The sequence below is a fragment of the Bos indicus genome, chromosome 1, assembly GCF_029378745.1.
Source record: "Bos indicus isolate NIAB-ARS_2022 breed Sahiwal x Tharparkar chromosome 1, NIAB-ARS_B.indTharparkar_mat_pri_1.0, whole genome shotgun sequence".
In the NCBI taxonomy this organism is placed as follows: domain Eukaryota; kingdom Metazoa; phylum Chordata; class Mammalia; order Artiodactyla; family Bovidae; genus Bos; species Bos indicus.
The window spans coordinates 39111609-39130168 of record NC_091760.1 but is presented as its reverse complement, the minus strand read 5'-3'; the positions used below and the strand labels follow the sequence as shown (position 1 = coordinate 39130168).

The window sequence follows — 18560 nt, the reverse complement described above, 5'->3', positions numbered from 1 at the left end:
GGGGATCCTCTCAACCCAGGGACTGAACCCAGGTCTCCTGCATTGCAGGCAGATTCTATACCATCTGAGCCATCAGGGAAGCCCATTCTTTCATCAACAGTTCTTTTAGCATTTAACTGCAAAAGTAGTAACAAGAAATGTTCATGATTGCTAACAATACATGTAGTAGCAGTGGTTTCCCTGGTGGCTCAGTTCGTAAAGTCTGCCTGTAGTCTGGGAGACCTGGGTTTGATCCCTGGGTGGGGAAGATCCCCTGGAGAAGGAAATGGCAACCCACTCCAGTAGTATTCTTGTCTGGAGAATTTCATGGACAGAGGAGCCTGGTGGGCTCTAGTCCATGGAGTCACAAAGAGTTGGACATGACTGAGTGACTAATTTTCACTTTTCTTATAGTAGTAATTATTATCTTGAGTCCCTATTAAGGGCTAGGCACTGTTCTAAGACTTTATATGTAGTAACATATTTAATCCTCACAAACCTCAAGTAGATAATTTTATTATCATTTCTCTTTTTTCTGATAAGGAAACTGAGGCAAAGAGAAGTTAAGCAATTTGCTCAGGTTTACACAGCAGGAAACCAAGATCCCTTGGTTCCAGAGCCCACCTACTTTTCAGCACCATGCTATGCTGCTTCTCAGAAATAGAAGGTATTTAGCAAATTGTTCTCTCCCTAAAAAAAGGTGTTTTGTTTTTCCTATAGTTAAATATATATTTATCAATGTTTATATATATTTATTATAGTAACATAAAATTCATATAATATTAAAGACAAGTATATTTTCAAATGCATAAAAGTATAAAGAACACCAAAAATTACCTAAAATTCAGTCTTCAGATAAGCATCATTTAACATTTTCATTAAATAATCCTACCATATCTCTTTATGTCTACACCTACATATAAAACCGATAAAATGGAATTATATTTTTGTAGTGTCTTTTTTCCATCTTACTCTTTATCTCCCCACTCTGTCAACTGCCCAACCACCCATCAAAAGGAACCTATATTATTAATCTGATATACATATGCTTATATAATTATCTGCATATACAGAATTTTATTTACACACTTTTCTGTCTCCTGACTCTCCACATGTCAATACTTGAAAGGTAATACCACCAATCAATCAGCAGAGATGCAAATCATTTTTAAAGGTTGATGAATAGTATATAGAAAAAAAATGTGTCCTCTTTTATTCAACCATTGCCAATTTCTGGGCATTCACACAACTGTAATTTATAATAATATACTTTTGAACTGTGGTGTTGGAGAAGATTCTTGAGAGTCCCTTGGACTGCAAGGAGATCCAGCCAGTCCACCCTAAAAGAAATCAGCCCTGAATGTTCATTGGAAGGACTGATGCTGAAACTGAAACTCCAATACTTTGACCACCTGATGGGAAGAACTGACTCATTTCATGGCTGCAGCCATTGTTCACAATGATTTTGGAGCCTAAGAAAATAAAATCTGTCACTTCTCCCATTTTCCCCCTTGTATTTGCCATGAAGTGGTGGAATTGGATGCCATGATCTTAGTTTTTTGAATGTTGAGTTTCAAGCTAGCTTTTTCATCTCTTCTTTCACCTCCATCAAGAGGCTTTTTAGTTCCTTTTCATTTTCTGCAATTAGAGTGGTATCATCTGTATATCTGAGGTTGTTGATATTTCTCCCAGCCATGTTGATTCCAGCTTGCAATTCCTCCAGCCTGGCACTTCGTATCATGTATTCTGCATATAAGTTAAATAAGAAGGGTGACGTTATACAGTGCTGACATACTCCTTTCCCAATTTTGAACCAGTCCATTGTTCCGTGTCCAGCTCTAACTGTTGTTTCTTGACTTGCGTACAGGTTTCTCAGAAGACAAGTAATGTGGTCTGATACTCCCATCTCTTCAAGAATTGTCTACAGTTTGTAGTGATCCACACAGTCAAAGGCTTTGGCATAGTCAATGAAGCAAAAGTAGATTTATTTCTAGAACTACTTTGCTTTCTCCATGATCCAACAAATGTTGGCAATTTGATCTCTGATTTCTCTGCCTCTTCGAAACCCATCTTGTACAACTTTAGTTCTCTGTTCCCATAGTGCTGAAGCCTAGCTTGAAGGATTTTGAACTCAGAGGATGGCATCAATTTAGGGAGCAACCGGTTTCAGAAAGGAGTAGAAAATCACCTTAAAGCTTCATTTGTACAGGTAGAACATTCTTTTTTTAGTCTACATTGTTTATTTTGGGTGGTTTTTGGAGGATTCACTAATGCAGTTTATGGATAGGTGTCTGAAAGCTTTTGTCTTAGCCTGAAATTACTAGAAAACAGACTAAGACAAAAGTTTACATCACAGAAGGGTACGATCCCAGGGAAGCAAGAGTGAGAAATAAAAGGAAGTAAATCATGCAAGGAGGGAGCAAAAATGTAAGAGGGTTTGTAATCAAGCTGGCTATGGCTTTGTTCAGTTAAATTTCATTCCACTTTTCTTTTTTCTGGTTTAAATATCTTATATTCTATTTCTGTTGTTTTAGTGGTAACCCTAAAGCATTTAACATGCATATGTAAAAGAAAAACCTAAAATAAATCAATCTACACCATTTTTCCTAAAAGATGCAAGAATCTCATAACATTTCCTCCTAAATAAGATGCTATTGCATTGTATATTGGGATTTATTTGTGCTTATATTTTTTAACTGTATAAAATGTTATCATTGTCTTCTATATCCAATGACTGTTAGATTTTCCCCATGTATTTCTCACTTTCTTCTTTCTTCAATTCTTTTTGTATCTTCCATTTTCCACCTAGGATGGCTTTCCCTTTTCCTTCAGAATTGCTCGTGACAAACTCCACTCTTGCTCTCTGTCTAAAAGAAAAGTCTAATTCACTTTTTCTCTTCAAGGATATTTTGACGAATGTATTTCTGGATTGACACTCGTCTTTTCTTAGCACATTGAAAACATCATTCCTCTGAATGCCAGCTTCCATTATTACACTTAGAGGTCATTCTTCAGTCCAACTGTTGTCCTTTGAAGGTAGACTGTCTTCTCTGGCTGCTATTAAGATGGTTTTTTATTTTCATAATTCTGCAACTTCACTATAATGGTCTATACTGGCTTAGCTCTGGTTACAAAGTTTCAGAGGTTATGTCCACTCTTTCCCCACCACTAAAACTGAAAACAATCTTCCTTTCAGTTCTTTGGAGAGGACAATTTCTTCCTAGTTTACCTTATTGCAGGGAAAAGTATTTTGGAGTCTCAGGTTTATACAAGTTAGTCTCCTAATAGATGCTTTAATTGAGCACGCTCTGGCTTCTTTTATCCACACATGTTCATGAAGCAGTAAGTTTTCCAGGTGAAGCAAAAAAAAAAAAAAAAAAGCTCTCAAGTGAAAACCCAGCTTCAATGCTCAATTTACCTCCCAGGTTCTCAAACTGTTAACTTTCGGCCACTGAGTATTTGGAGAACATTGACAGACTTTAAAAGATTTTGCTTTTCTTTAATATTATATCCCACACTTTTAAGTTATTTTCAACAGGAGAGTTGGCTAAAACACACCGTTTGTCATATCACAGGAAACAGACGTCTTAGTTACCTCTCTATCCTTCAGAGCTCTACACCTACCATGCAATGCCTCACACAGAGTATGTGCTCACCAAATGTGGCTCATGTGATGTAAAATATGGCATTATGATAAAGATATTTAAATTGCTAAAACTGAAAATCAGGGCAGCTTTTCATTAAATTGTAGCTTTAGTCAAGATCCTCAATTCAGCATTTTAAAGTAACTCTCAGTTGAAATACAGCTTTATGCTATATTACAGTTTGGTCTAGACAGATTTTATCTGAAATAGGATTAGACTGGTTAAACTTTAAAAAATATATAATATAAGGCATTACAATCCAAGTTTCATACACACACATACACACAGACTCACTACATTGAGAAAAAATTAATTTTCAAGCTTAAATTGCCAAAAATAAACCAAATCTTTTTTTTTTTTTTCTCATCTAAGTAGAAAAAGGGATAAATTTAACAAATTCTTGAAAAAGCCATTGAGGTTTTTCAGGAATAGCATTTGGAGTCTCAGCTTTACTTTTTTTTTTTTCTACTACATGCTCAAAATTATTACTGTTGTTATTATTTCCAAAAAGAAGATCCATCTAATGCAGGGAGTTCTTGGAAGGCTTTCTAGGAAAGCTGATTTCTGAGTGAAAACCTGAAGAATGGAAAAGAATTAGCAAAGGGGAAGAAGGGGAAAATGGTACCTGTAGGGTGTGCAAAAGGCTCAGAGGGAGAAGGGCAAAAGCAATTCAGTAAAGAGTCTGACTAAGGTTCTCTATCACCAAAAGCTAACTAGATGTAAAAAGGGTATTATTGACAGCAAAGAGAATTTCATGTCAACCCTCAGCAAGAAAGTTGATCAAGCCACTCTATCAAACTGGGTCATTCTTAACTTCTTAATGCTTTCCTATTTAGAATCAAAGGTAGTTTTTTTTTTTCTCTTTTTTTATGAATACCAGGACATTACAAAGCCTCCACTGACAAAAACAGAACAATAAAAAACAATGGACAGTCCCTCACCATGCTAACAGGTAGGAGCAGCTAGACCAGAAGAGTAGACTAATTTTTTTTAATCATCCTAAAATATGAGCTTTTCAATTATTCAAAGCTGTGAGCCTCCTGACCCAGAATAAAGGCCAGTACTGATCTGAAGAAATTCAGAGGATAAATGCACATTTAGTGCAGCCATCATTTTAAGTTTTGCTTATAAAAGCTTTTTTTTTAGCATGGCATCTGCATTCCAGATTCAAGCACTGTAGCTAACCTAATTTGGGATTTGAGCATCAGCATGAAGACATCTGTACTTCTTAGTAAACCATTATCATTAGCCCTTCTTAGATGAAAAGCTACTTTACTTGGACTACTGCCTGTAACTCATTGCCCTTGATGTAAGAACAGAAGATTCTTCTATACTTCAAACTCCTAGAATATATCCATTTGCCTTTGGATTCTTAATCTGAATTTCTTTACCATAAACATGTTAAATATTTATAGCCTACTAATGAGGATAATCTAGGATAAAAATGCCCTCTTTTCAAAATGCTACCCAAATTTGGCATTTCTCTTCCATTTTTCACAATACTAAAAATTCTATATTCAAGACTGACGTAACAAACAAAATAAGCATGCTATCAAAGAATTCTATCAAAATAGAATGCTATCAAAAAAAACTACTAATAAAAATAGTAGCAAATACTCCTTATAACACAATTCCATAAAATTTCATTTTCAGCTCAAATTATAAAAATAATAAAATAAACTTACAAAATAATCTCTTATGTTGTGATTTCTTACCAAAAAAAAAAAAAAAAAAAACACACAGCAAGTTTCAATAAGTTTTAACCACAATTTGAAAACACACAGTATTTTTACACCTAAAATATACATTTAACTGGTATACTTATACCAACGCCTAGTATAGGATTCAGAGTTCTCATAAAAATGTTTATAAACTATTTCAATAGGAATGCTGTCAAAGGAAGATATATATTAGCAGTTCTCAAACTAGGATACATACATACATACATACATACATGTCCTGGGGATACATAACAATTTTTAAGGGATAAGCATCTTAATAGCCTAACCTGAACCCCTGGCAACTGTCACCTAAATCACTGCAACTGGCTTCTTCTGACTGCCCTGCTCACCTCCAGGTATGAGCTCTACTACTTCACTCCCTACACCAAAGCCACATCTGATGTGAAATGTAAATCTGATCGTGTCATTCTCCTTTTTAAAGTCTGCAGTGGTTCCTCATTACTGTTAAGATTTCAAATTCCTTAGTATGATATTCTGGAGAAGGCAATGGCAACCCACTCCAGTATTCTTCCTGGAAAATCCCATGGATGGAGGAGCCTGGTAGGCTGCAGGCCATGGAGTTGCTAAGAGTCGGACACAACTGAGCGACTTCATTTTCACTTTTCACTTTCATGCACTGGAGAAGGAAATGGCAACCCACTCCAGTGTTCTTGCCTGGAGAATCCCAGGGATGGTGGAGCCTGATGGGCTGCCATCTATGGGGTCGCACAGAGTCGGACATGACTGAAGCAACTTAGCAGCAGTAGCAGCAGCAGGCTTAGATAATTTCAAAGGAATCAATTTTCAGATCTTAAAAAAGGAGAACACCTCTGGTCAAGGCTTCTTAAAAAAGAACACCTCTGGTCAAGGCTTCTCCTAGCTCTTCACCAACTTTATAAATAAGTAGCACACTTCCCACCCATCCAGAATCTTATTACAGCAAGTTGGGCCAGGGCACAGAAACCCCCCAGAGCACTCCAAACAAACGCAGTTCAGCACACTAGTGCTTTGGCTGAGAAAGTGAGTAAGTCTTCTAATTAGGCAACAGTCTTTTAAAATTGGTTTCCAATCCTTTGCCTTCTTCAAAATCAAAAACAGACCTAGTGTTTACATAGGTTTACATAGTTCTTACATTGGTTTACATAGAGTGTTTATATAGTAGATGATTAAAATAATGCTTAGTGAATGAGATCTATGTGATTAGGGTTATAATTCAGGAGTTTAAAGAACTAGTGAGATTACTATAACACAATTCTCACCATTTCATCTTTTCATTTCTGTGAACAGCATTTGCACTTATAAAAACAAAACTATCAAACAAAAACCAGATAGAATTGAGGCTAAAACCCATCTCATCTAGCCATAAGTAATTTTCACCCAGGGAAATCTGAAGTAATAGTTTAAAAGTCGCATTGTCCCATTAAGAAAAGAATTTGCAATGAATGCATTACTTTAACAAATATATATAAAAATGCGTATTACATATATTTCATCCTTTTTGTACTACTAATAGCAATGATAAGTCATTTCAAAAGAACTTTTAAAATCTTCAGAGTTGCACCATCCAATACTATACCCACTTGCTACATGAGGCTGTGAGCACTTGAAATGTGACTAATCCAAATTAAAATGTACCCTATGTGTAAAATGCACACCATTTCAAAGACTGTAAGAAAGAGAATGTAAATATCTCATTGATAATTTCTATTCTGATTACATGTTCAAATAATATTTTGAATGTGTTAGGTTACAATGTATTATTAAAATTAATTTTATTTGTTTCTTATATTAATGAGATTGCTCAAAAACATTAAATTATATATATACTTCATGTTATATTCCTATTGGACAGAACTCTCTTAGAACCTTATGGTCCAATAATACAAAAAATGAGTTTAAATGTGTATGTTTTTGTTGCATAAAAGTACGACCAGGACATCAATACAAGACTCTGAAATGTAAAAGCAACAATAAAACTTTAAAAATCTTTGCCATTAGCTCATCAGGTTTCATATTATCTGAAGATTTGTGTTCACAAAATGCTATAGTTTTGTTGTAGTTTCCCAATTACCTGTAAGGACAAAGTAACTGGGGGAAAAAAAGTTATTTACACTGTTTCCTCAGTAAAACTTCCACTCTTCTCCACACTGTCTTGGTGTCTTGGTGTCTTGGTTTTTAGGCTTTCAAAGTCTGAAAAGTCAATCTTACGTTTCTCCCCGCATATTCTAAAAGTATCCTGTAACATGTGGATATTTAAAAGCTGTCAGTTATGGAGAGAAAAGTACATTACCTGGATAAGCACACTGCAGCAGAGCTAGAGATTTGCCTCCAGGGGCAGCACACAGATCCAGAACCTTCTCCCCATCCCTCAATTCCAGAGCCAGTACTGGGAGAAGGGAGGCAGCATTCAGGAGATAGTATTTTTTTAGGTTTCCAATTTGGTGTCTTTCTGAAGGCATTCTGTGAGGAGTTCTGCTAAGGTAACATTTCATTGATTTAGGATAGTAGGGTAAAGATCCTTGCAAGAGTGAGTGATAGCCCTTCAAATGTAAATCCTTTTCCAGTTCAAAAGGGTAATTGAATCTGTTAAGAAGAACAGCATATTGCCAACAAGATGGAGCTGTTAGTATGTCCCTAGGGAGAAAAAGAAAAACAAAGGGGTATTAAGATAATACACGGTAATACAATTTTATACCAAGTCAGGGAACTAGGTCCTAGTCTTACGCTTTATTTACCTATGGTTTTCAGAACCAGGAGAATTACTTTTTCCTTTGCCTTAGGCACCCAAATGGTTCAACACAGCACTGTTTTTATCCTATTTTTAAAACTTTGATATTTTGTTCATCATGGGATTTTTCTTTGGTATCAGTTTTGGTCATTAAAACAGTATTTATCTTGGTTCCTGAGTTTTAGGGGCCCCTTAAAATCTGCACCAAAGAGGAATGCCTCACTTGCCTCTCAATCTTGTCCCTCCTTGCACATTATCTTGCGAAAAAAACATGACGTGTCTTTCTGTTCATTTCAATTCAGTCGCTCAGTCATGTCCGACTCTGCGACCCCATGAATCGCAGCATGCCAGGCCTCCCTGTCCATCACCAACTCCTGGAGTCTACTCAAACTCATGTCCATCGAATCGGTGATGCCATCCAGCCATCTCATTCTCTGTCATCCCCTTTTCCTCCTGCCCCCAATGCCTCCCAGCATCAGAATCTTTTCCAATGAATCAACTCTTCACATGAGGTGGCCAAAGTACTGGAGCTTCAGCTTTAGCATCAGTCCTTCCAATGAACACCCAGGGCTGATCTCCTTTAGGATGGACTGGTTGGACCTCCTTGCAGTCCAAGGGACTCCCAAGTCTTCTCCAACACCACAGTTCAAAAGCATCAATTCTTCAGCACTTAGCTTTCTTAGCTTTCTTCACAGTCCAACTCTCACATCTATACATGACCACTGGAAAAACCATAGCCTTGACCAGACAGACCTTTGTTGGCAAAGTAATGTCTCTGCTTTTGAATATGCTATCTAGGTTGGTCATAACTTTCCTTACAAGGAGTAAGCGTCTTTTAATTTCATGGCTGCAATCACCATCTGCAGTGATTTTGGAGCCCCAAAAAATAAAGTCTAACACTGTTTCCCCATCTATTTGCCATGAAGTGATGGGACCAGATGCCATGATCTTAGTTTTCTGAATGTTGAGCTTTAAGCCAACATTTTCACTCTCCTCTTTTACTTTCATCAAGAAGCTTTTTAGTTCCTCTTCACTTTCTGCCATAAGGATGGTGTCATTTGCATACCTGTCTTTAGCATACTTCAAAATCCATCAAAATAAGATTTTATTCTATCACTCTTTGCACAAAGAAGTGTTTTTCTTAAGAAAAAATTTAAAACCCAAGTCTTAATTTTAAAGGGAAAAGTACTATCATTAAAGGCTGTTCAAAAGAGTAAGTATTCAAGTTTTCCTCTGATGAAGATAAAAGTATAGAAAGCTAACTACAGTGAACACTACAGTCAAAGAGTTAATGAGGCGATCAGTGGCTCAGAGGATACAAAACCAAGGATGGTTTAAAAATCACTTATGGACTGATGGTGCAGGTTTTCCCTGCCCCCACCTCCCCAGCAGATGTACCATCCTAATTTTTTATTTGGTCCAACAGTTAGATCTCTTGACAATCACAAGCTCACATCAACTGACAAATGATACAGCAGGAAATATTTATTTACAAGCTGACCTTTCTAGCTGAGTTATTTGGGAGCCTCATTAACCATGGTCAATTAAATAAATTCCAGCTGCTACTCACCCTGGTTTTGCCTATGTGAGAAATGGCTGGATTGAAATGTAACACCTGCGACTCTTCCAGTGCCATGTGAATTTCAATTGAGGCTAATATGTGAAATTGCTTTCTTTTATCACTTCCTTTTACTATGACAGTGCATCACAGAAGCCCAGCATTTCAGCTCTACCGGAGGATGACAATCTCTTTCTTTAAAAACATGCTTCATAAACTTTAACGTGCATCAAGTGGATGTAAGAGATTGCTGGGCCCCACCTGGGGTTTTCTGTTGTAGTTCTAGTAAGTCTTCAGGTGATACTAATGATGCTGATCCACAGACCACACTTTGGGAACCACTGAATTAAAATGGACCCTAAAAGGAAATCTATTGTTGTAACCTTATGTCAGTCCATCCTAATTATACTCTCCAAACTGGCTGAATATTGATCCAGAGTTTTGAGTCATGTAGTAACAGGGAAATAATGCTCAGAAGCATTATTTAATAATACAGACTGGAGAGGCTTGGTTTACATCATGTGTCCATCCCTTAGCCAACAAATGGCTTTACACACATCCAATTGGTTAACATCTTGGCAGGGCACTTTTAATTGGCTTTACACACTTTCAACTGGCTTTAAACATTTCCAATTGGTTAACATCTGGCAGGGAAAAATCTAATTCTTTCTTCATAATTTCCAAAGCTATTTTAGAAAGTTTATTACTTCAGATTAACATGAAAAGCAGTTGGTTAAAAAAATTTCATAAAATATTTGTAAAGATATATTTAACAGATTTCCTTAAGGATGGACTGGTTAGCTCTCTGGCAGCAAGGAGTTCAAACCAGTCCATCCTAAAGGAAATCAGTCCTGAATATTCATTGGAAGGACTGATGCTGAAGCTGAAACTTCAATACTTTGGACACCTGACGCAAAGAACTGACTCATTTGAAAAGACCCTGATGCTGGGAAAGATTCAAGGCAGGAGGAGAAGGGGATGACAGAGGATGAGATGGTTGATAGCATCACCAACTAGATGACCATGAGTTTGAGTAAACTCCCGGAGTTGGTGATGGGCAGGGAGGCTTCGCATGCTGCAGTCAGTCCATGGGGTCACAAAGAGTTGGACACGACTGAGGGACTGAACTGAACTGATTTAGACAGATAAAAGCTTTGACTAGGATTATATTAAATGTACTAAATTTGGGGAGAATTAACATCTTTATTGGATTCACTCTTTCTAACTTTCATCACAATATGTTTCTCCATTTATTCACATTTTCTTTCAGATCCCTTAGCAAAGGTTATTAATCTTGCATATTTTATTTAACCTTATTGTATGCAAGGACTTCAGTTCAGGAACACTATAGATTCTTGTACACTATCCAATATGCTAAATCTTGAAGGACGAGGAATTAGCCGCAGGATGAAAAGAGAACACAAGGTCCAAGGCAAACACCACAGCGCATGTACAGGTACCAAGGCATGATGGAGAACAGTTCATCTGGGGAATTAAAGGTAGTCCAGTGTAGCAGAAGATTACATGGGACAAGTCTAAGATTATCAAGTTTTAAAATTTTATCTTATAAATTTTAAATTCCTATAGATGAGAAATCATTGAAAGACTCTAAGAGGGGACAGCCTCATTAGATTTAAAAACATATACTTACAGCAGGATGTGGCAGGAATCTTCAGAAATTAATCCTATCTCATTCTCTAACAACCAGATAAAATAAGCCCTTGTTCAGAAAAAACCAATTTTCTGATCCCTCCTAATCTGTACCCAGCCAACTGAACTACCTGAATTTCCTGGAGCAAGTTTTCTTTAGCTTTTAACAATCTTAGCATTAACTGGCCCCTCTGCACTAAAATGACCTTTCCTCTCTCACCAACCTGCAGCCTGGCTAACTCTCCTATTTGCTATTAGGCCTTCTCTCTCCAGAGAAGCCTTTCTACCTACCATCCAATCCACTAGCTCCACCTCACCCTGACAATATTAATAATAATACAGATCACTGACCAGATGCTTACTATGTGCTTTTTTGTGAGGGGCAACTATTATGCTTATTTTAGAGGGCAGGCTAACCGAGGTTTTCAGAGATTTGGCAACTTCCAAGGTCACATCACTACTGAAGCAGAAGTCTTTGATTCAAAAAGCCACTGGCTTTAAAGTCCAGTAGGAGTGTGAGACCCTAGTACAGAAGCACAAATGCTACCGGACAGGAAGAGGAAGAGAAGTTCTTCTCCAAACCTCGCCTAGTGCCAGAGGCCCTGCTTTTCGGAAGCAGCCTATTGTCTCTTAACAATGGAACAGCCTGACTTAAGTGGCCCTTGAGGAGCAGCTACAATAGATCAATTCAATGATGGGACTGCTAAGGTTGCTCAGGGTGGCACTTAGCAGCCCTGAGAAAGCAAAGCTGTGTATTAATGTAAATCTCAGCTCTCCCTGGCACTCCAGTGCCTGCACTGGTGGGATGATGCCCCGGAGCCTACTAATTTTGAAAGCTCTGACAGATGGGCAAGTAGCCCAGCAGACAGTGGAGGGAGCATATACTAGAAGACTTAAGAAAACACTGGCCAGATGCTGTATTTCGGGCCTCCTCTCAAGATTCTGAAGCTGCTTCACTTACTGGTCTCCAAGCCAGAAGTTCAAGTACACCAGCAATCAGCAGAACTGGGACCTAGAAGATCAGTGACCTGCAAATGTTTTGCTAGCATATTCACTGACATCATTTTGGAAAAAAAACTCTGTACCCTCTGCAACATTTTAAGTTGATATCAAAATCTTCACCGTATGTTTAAGAATATAACTTCCAGTATACTGTAAAAATTGACATTTTAAAATATAAATTACACTACTTTTTAAAATCTATCCTGTGGAAACTAAATACCAGAGTGATTTTAAAACCCATCACTGTCCATTTAAAAATTCATGGACTGACTCTTCTTGAACAGGTGGAAATTGTACACTGTTCCTTTCCCTTTTCTTTATATTTCCCCATATAACTTTTATAACTTTAAGTCCTAATATAATTTTGTGCTTTTAATCTTTATCACCCTATATTTCTCTCTCACACATACACACTCACAGACACATGTGCATGCATATACTAAATTTGTTTTCATTGTAGCCTTAAAGTTCTAAGTGTTAAAATAGCTTCCAGAGTAGTTATCAATAAAATTATTAGTACAAAATTGACCAAAATAACTTATACATTTGATAATTATCTATACATAAAAATGGGGTTCCCTGTGTCAACTGGTAAAGAATATGCCTGCAATGAAGGAAACCTGGATTTAGTTCCTGGGTTGGGAAGATTCCCTAGAGAAGGGAAAGGCTACCCACTCCAGTATTTTGGCCTGGAGAATTCCATAGACTATGTAGCCCATGGGGTTGCAAAGAGTTGGCCACAACTGAGCAACTTTCACTTTCCTTCTAAACATAAAAAGAAAAAATTCATAGGAAATGGCTTCCTTAATGAAATTAGATGCATCCAGGAATGAATATTACCTAGTGCTATAATGATCAGGGTTCAACATCAATTTCTGTGGTGGCTCAGTGGTATAAAGAATCTGCCTGCAATACAGGAGATGTGGGTTCAATCCCTGGTTCAGGAGGATCCCCTTGAAAAGGAAATGGCAATCCACTCCAATACTCTGGACTGGAAAAATCCCACGGACAGAGAAGCCTGGTGGCTGCAGTTCAGGGATCTCAAAAGAGTCGGGACACAACTGAGTGACTAAATAACAACAACAAATAATGACCAGGGTTCAACATCAATTCCGATTTTATGTTTTTAGAAGGGGTAAGAAAAACCTTCACTTAAATAAGTAGATGAGAATTAAAATACATTTTGTTAAAGCAATGTCACCCTTTTGTTAAAATACTTTCTGTTATGGTCTCCAATCACTAAATTATATATCTTCAGAAATATTTTAAATGATTTGTTAGCTAACAGCTCAATTGCAAGTCCTTTACTTTTGCTGAAAGCAAAACTTGAAGACCATCTGACCTGTCAAAGAATCTGGTAGTAGTCATTTACACTAGCAGTCCCATAGTTTCTTGTAGAGGGATTTTTGACACCCTGGAGGGAATGCAATGTGGAAGAGTCAGGAGAGTGAAAGTGAGACCTTTTTTGTAAAGCGGGACAAAGACAACTGTAGAAGGGCAGGTTGGGAAAGAGGAATAAGCACCCCCTTAATCAAGGGAAGCAGAGTAATCTTCTGAGAGAGCATATATGAAAGCTGAGCATCTGGAAGTCGATTATGATAACTTGCCTGTCTGTGCTCACATATCCCTTGAAAATTGCATATTATTTGGACAAAGTCTGTTACATAACATGATTTTCAACTTTTCTGATTTCTTTACTATTCTATTCTCGATTCTTTCTATCTAATGATGAGGATAAAAAATTATCTTATCTAGACATTGCTAAGTACCATTGCTTAGTTCTGTGTAACTGCACAGATTATAGAACCCACAAAAAGAGTTTATGGTTAAAATAAAGAAATCTCTTTTGTTTTATTGCTATTATTGCCCACTAGAGAGCGCTCATACAATCATTTTAAAAGTCTGGTTTAGAAATCCAGAAATAATCAGTTCACAGAAGTGCGTCAAGATACGTTCTTGAGCCATTTTCCTTTCAGTCGTCAGAGATTTTAATAACAAGCTGATTGTCTCCTACTCTTTCCTGACATTGTTTCTTGCTTTCCTCTCATGGAAGGGCTGCAGCACAGGAGATGACCGCACACTGCTGCTGCTGCTGCTGCTGCTAAGGCGCTTCAGTCGTGTCCGACTCTGTGCGACCCCATAGACGGCAGCCCACCAGGCTCCGCCATCCCTGGGATTCTCCAGGCAAGAAAACTGGAGTGGGTTGCCATTTCCTTCTCCAATGCATGAAAGTGAAAAGTGAAAGTGAAGTCGCTCAGTCGTGTCTGACTCTTCCCGACCCCATGGACTGTAGCCTACCAGGCTCCTCCGTCCATGGGATTATCCAGGCAAGAGTACTGGAGTGGGGTGCCATTGCCTTCTCTGGACAGCATACTGACATGACATGTCATGACATGAATGGGCTCACCTGAAGAGCACGTAGGTAACAAGGCAAAAATTGAATCAGGGTAAATTCAACTTCAAAGGGCTGTTCAAAGGATGACGGCAAGAAAGATCTTTGCAGAGCAATAAAATTAAACACTAAATCTTCCCCACTACTATAACTAAAAATACTGAGCAAATTATTAGCTTTCTAGATAGCACAAGAACCCACTCTCCTTCCCCTGGAAGTACATAGACTCTGCAAGCACAATATTATGTCTTGGAAATAAATAGCTAAAAAACAAAAACACTTGTTCTTATTTCTCCATGCCATGCTCCATGCTCAGGCTACTTTCTAAGCAGAGAAAGCCTTTATTTTGCTTACGGCAAATTTAGCACATGTTTATGCAAAACTTAAATTACCATGAAAACCCAACAAAAAGGTAGATGAAGCAGAAGGCATGGCTAATCAAATGGATTTGAGGTTCACTGCTCATTTTGGTTAGGGTCAAATAATAATTTATAAATCTGTCTGTGCACATTAAATATAAAAATTACTCATTACAGGGTCTGAGTAGCCAGATTACTGTTAAGTCTGAAGACAATACACCTCTTGAAATTTTTTTTATATCATCCATTTATGCCTAATTACATCCGAGGTATGAGAGGCATATAGAATAGGAGTGAGAAGGAGTTTGTGAACCAGAGAGGCACACAAACCCTAGTTCTGTCACTTAGTAGCTGAGTGAACCTGGGCAAATTTTAATACTTAAACTGTGTGCAGTTCCCTTACGTGAAAAGTAGGAAACCTGAGAGCTTTCTTCCAAGCATCAAATAAAGGCACTATTGCCTGGCACATAATAAGCATACTGTAGATGTCTGGCTATCTGGTTATTCTTCTATCTGATTTAACTCTGCATACTGAAAACCTCATGAATTAATTAGACACTTCACTATTCATCCCTCTTTTCTTCTCTGTGACAGAGGACACTCATGTAAAAACTCTAGTTTTGAAATAAATCTCCAACTATAAACTACATTTTCAAGCTACAGTATTTACAAGTTTCTAAAACAGTTTGTCTAAAATTACTTCAGAACCATCTCATACTTTGTCAAATTACTAAGACCTGGCTTCTCCTTAGGTCTTTGCTGTCACCATCAGGCCTTGTTACATGGGACTAGGTACTCCTGCCTATTTCTATTGGGATACTTATGGAATTAGCAGCTTATATAGTTTTAATCATGCTCCTTCTCTCCTATGAATATCAGACTGTCAGAAAACTGGACACGGGGACTGTCTTACTGTGTTTCACAGGGTATGGTATAGTGCATCAGACACTCAATGTAAAGAACCCGTAAGAGTAACATACTGACCAAATGCAAAACTCACTGAACATACAAATCAAACTTCTCTCGTGTCTATGCATTAAATTATTTCTCATTTCTGTTTTCTATAAAACATTTAAATAATTTGTGTGTGTGCGTGCATAGGCATGTATGTTCAAAACACATAAAGCTAAAGACAAACAGAAGAAACATGATCACCAGACAGTGACTTTAGCCAAGATAAAGCAGTGATGGCTTTAAAGATTTGTCGCGCTATCTCCTGAATTTTCAGAAACTAGTCAAATATCCTCAGAAGTTTAAAAACTTTTCTGTTACAGTATAATTAATTTTGTCAAGACTGGTGGGCAGTTCTGTTTCAAAGATTAAAGCAATTAATCAGGGCAAGGTATAACAGTTTTTGCTTATAACAAAATTATGACTACAAAGTTTTCTTTCTCCCCTTTCCATCTTCCTATGATTCAAGCTATTTCCTCCTCCTCCTTCTCTTCTGAAGCTACAGCAAGAAATGGTAGCCAGGTTTAAACTCTTTTATCTTCACAGTACCCCTATCCCAGAAGGGTTTGTTTCTTGTTCTTTCATAAAGCATCAAAAGATGAATTATACTAACCTTACTGTATTCCATGCATCTCCAAGTTCTTTGGAATACTGCTTTTCAAAATGATCCAATACAACTTTGCAAATCTGTTTTGCAAGCTTCCTTTCTGGTTTTGCTTTCAGCTATGATGATAAGAAAAGTTTGCTGACACATTCTATTACAAATTTATTGAATTTCAACATTACTAGCACAGTCTTTTTTCTTAAGATAACACCTTTTTTCCCCCAGATACTTACCAGTTCTTAAGATAGGAGCTATACCTCACACGTAATAAAACTATATTATCATACTCTATCTACTTATGAAAAACGTTTCTCCAAATGATTATTGCTCAAATGTAAGGCAAAAGGTGAAGTGGAATTGTGGTGCTAACATAGGAATGTGTGTCAAAGGAACAAAATTAATCTAAATAAGCCACTCTAGATGTTAACATCAGGGGAACTCAGGAAAAAGCATGTATCATCTTATAATATTTTTGTAAATGTAAAATTATTCCAAAATAAAGTGCATTTAGAAGAAAAGTGAGTTTCCTGTGGAAACTTCGCTGTTTTATTTACTAATCCAGAGTTTATCGAAGGTCAATTATGTAACAGAAATTCTTCTAATCTCCCACGATAACACGGGGACAAGGACAGTTTCAGCCTTCCAAGAGCCTGCATTCCCCTCAAAGTTGAAAGGATATTAAAGCCTGCAGGCTACAGTGCAGACTGGTTATCTGCGGCGGAGGTGAGTCGGGAGAAAACAGAAAACGCTCAAGAGCGAGGGTCAAAACACTCAGCATTATTCTAGGGCTTTGGACTGAAGCTAAAGAAAGCCTGAGATCACCAAGTTCCCCGCATCCCAGCCCCCTCCCTCGCAACGTCATCGGTCGGTAATGCTTCTGGCTCAGGCCCGCGGCTGGGTCCCAGCCCTCACCAAGGTCAACACCATCCCGTCAGGAGAGATCAAACAAGAAAATCAATTCCACCGGGTATCTAAAGCTTGCCGGGAACAAATGAACAGCCCATCTTACGATTTTCGCCGGAATTCTCTCGCATCCCTCACGTTTCCGGTTCAACTTCTCGCGAGATTCTGCTTTGCCCGAGTTACGGAATCTCGCCTTTTAAAGGATCCAGGTCCCGCGAGTCTTTACCTGGTGGCTCAGAAGGTAGGTAGACTCTGCGTGCAGTGCGGAATGTGTGATTCAATCCCTGGGTCGGGAGGATCCCCTGGAAAAGGGAATGGCAACCCACTCCAGTAATCTTGCTTGGTGAATTCTATGGACAGAGAAGCCTGGCAGGCTATAGTCCATGGGGTCACAAAGAGTTGGACAAGACTGAGCAACTAACACTGTCCCGCGAGAGGCAAGAGCAAGTGAAAGTGAAGTCACTCAGTCGTGTCTGACTCTTTGTGACCCCATGGACTGGAGCCTACCAGGCTCCTCCGTCCATGGAATTTCCAGGCAAGAGTACTGGAGTGGGTTGCCATTTCCTTCTCCAGGGAATCATCCTGACCCAAGGATCGAACCCCGGTCTCCCTCATTGCAGGCAGACACTTTACCATCTGAGCCACCTGACAAGAGGAGGCAGTGCCTACCTACTCCGGGGGTGTGGCCGGAGCCCCTGGGCGGAGCCTTGGGCAGAGGGTCTTCAGAAACCATGCCTCACTCTGAAAAATTTCTTTCTGCCCTGTATTTGAAGTTCAGAAAAAGAATGGAAGTGTTTGTCACTGTTGTTGTTCAACCACACAGTCGTGTCTGACTCTGCGACCCCACGGACTGCAGCTCGCCAGGCTTCCCTGTCCCATCACCAACTCCAGAAAGTGAAAGTGAAGTCGCTCAGCCGTGTCCGACTCTTTGCTACCCCGTGAACTGTAGCCCACCAGGCTCCTCCGTCCATGGGATTTTCCAGGCAAGAATACTGGAGTGGGTTGCCATTTCCTTCTCCAGGGGATCTTCCCAACCCAGGGATTGAACCAGGTCTCCCGCATTGCGGGC

General features: G+C 38.5%; 1 protein-coding gene across 1 annotated transcript in view; it reads right to left on the bottom strand.

Moving 5' to 3' along the window:
- NSUN3 (NOP2/Sun RNA methyltransferase 3) overlaps positions 1-17638 on the bottom strand; it is a 60953-nt gene extending 43315 nt beyond the window's left edge. Inside the window, exons 1-3 of the mRNA XM_019966210.2 lie at positions 17501-17638; positions 16598-16707; positions 7635-7978 (exon numbers count right to left, since the gene is read on the bottom strand). Coding sequence (XP_019821769.1) covers positions 7635-7978; positions 16598-16707; positions 17501-17515 — 469 coding nt within the window. The 5' untranslated portion in view covers positions 17516-17638. The remainder of the gene's footprint in view (positions 1-7634; positions 7979-16597; positions 16708-17500) is intronic.
- Positions 17639-18560: the final 922 nt, after the last annotated feature.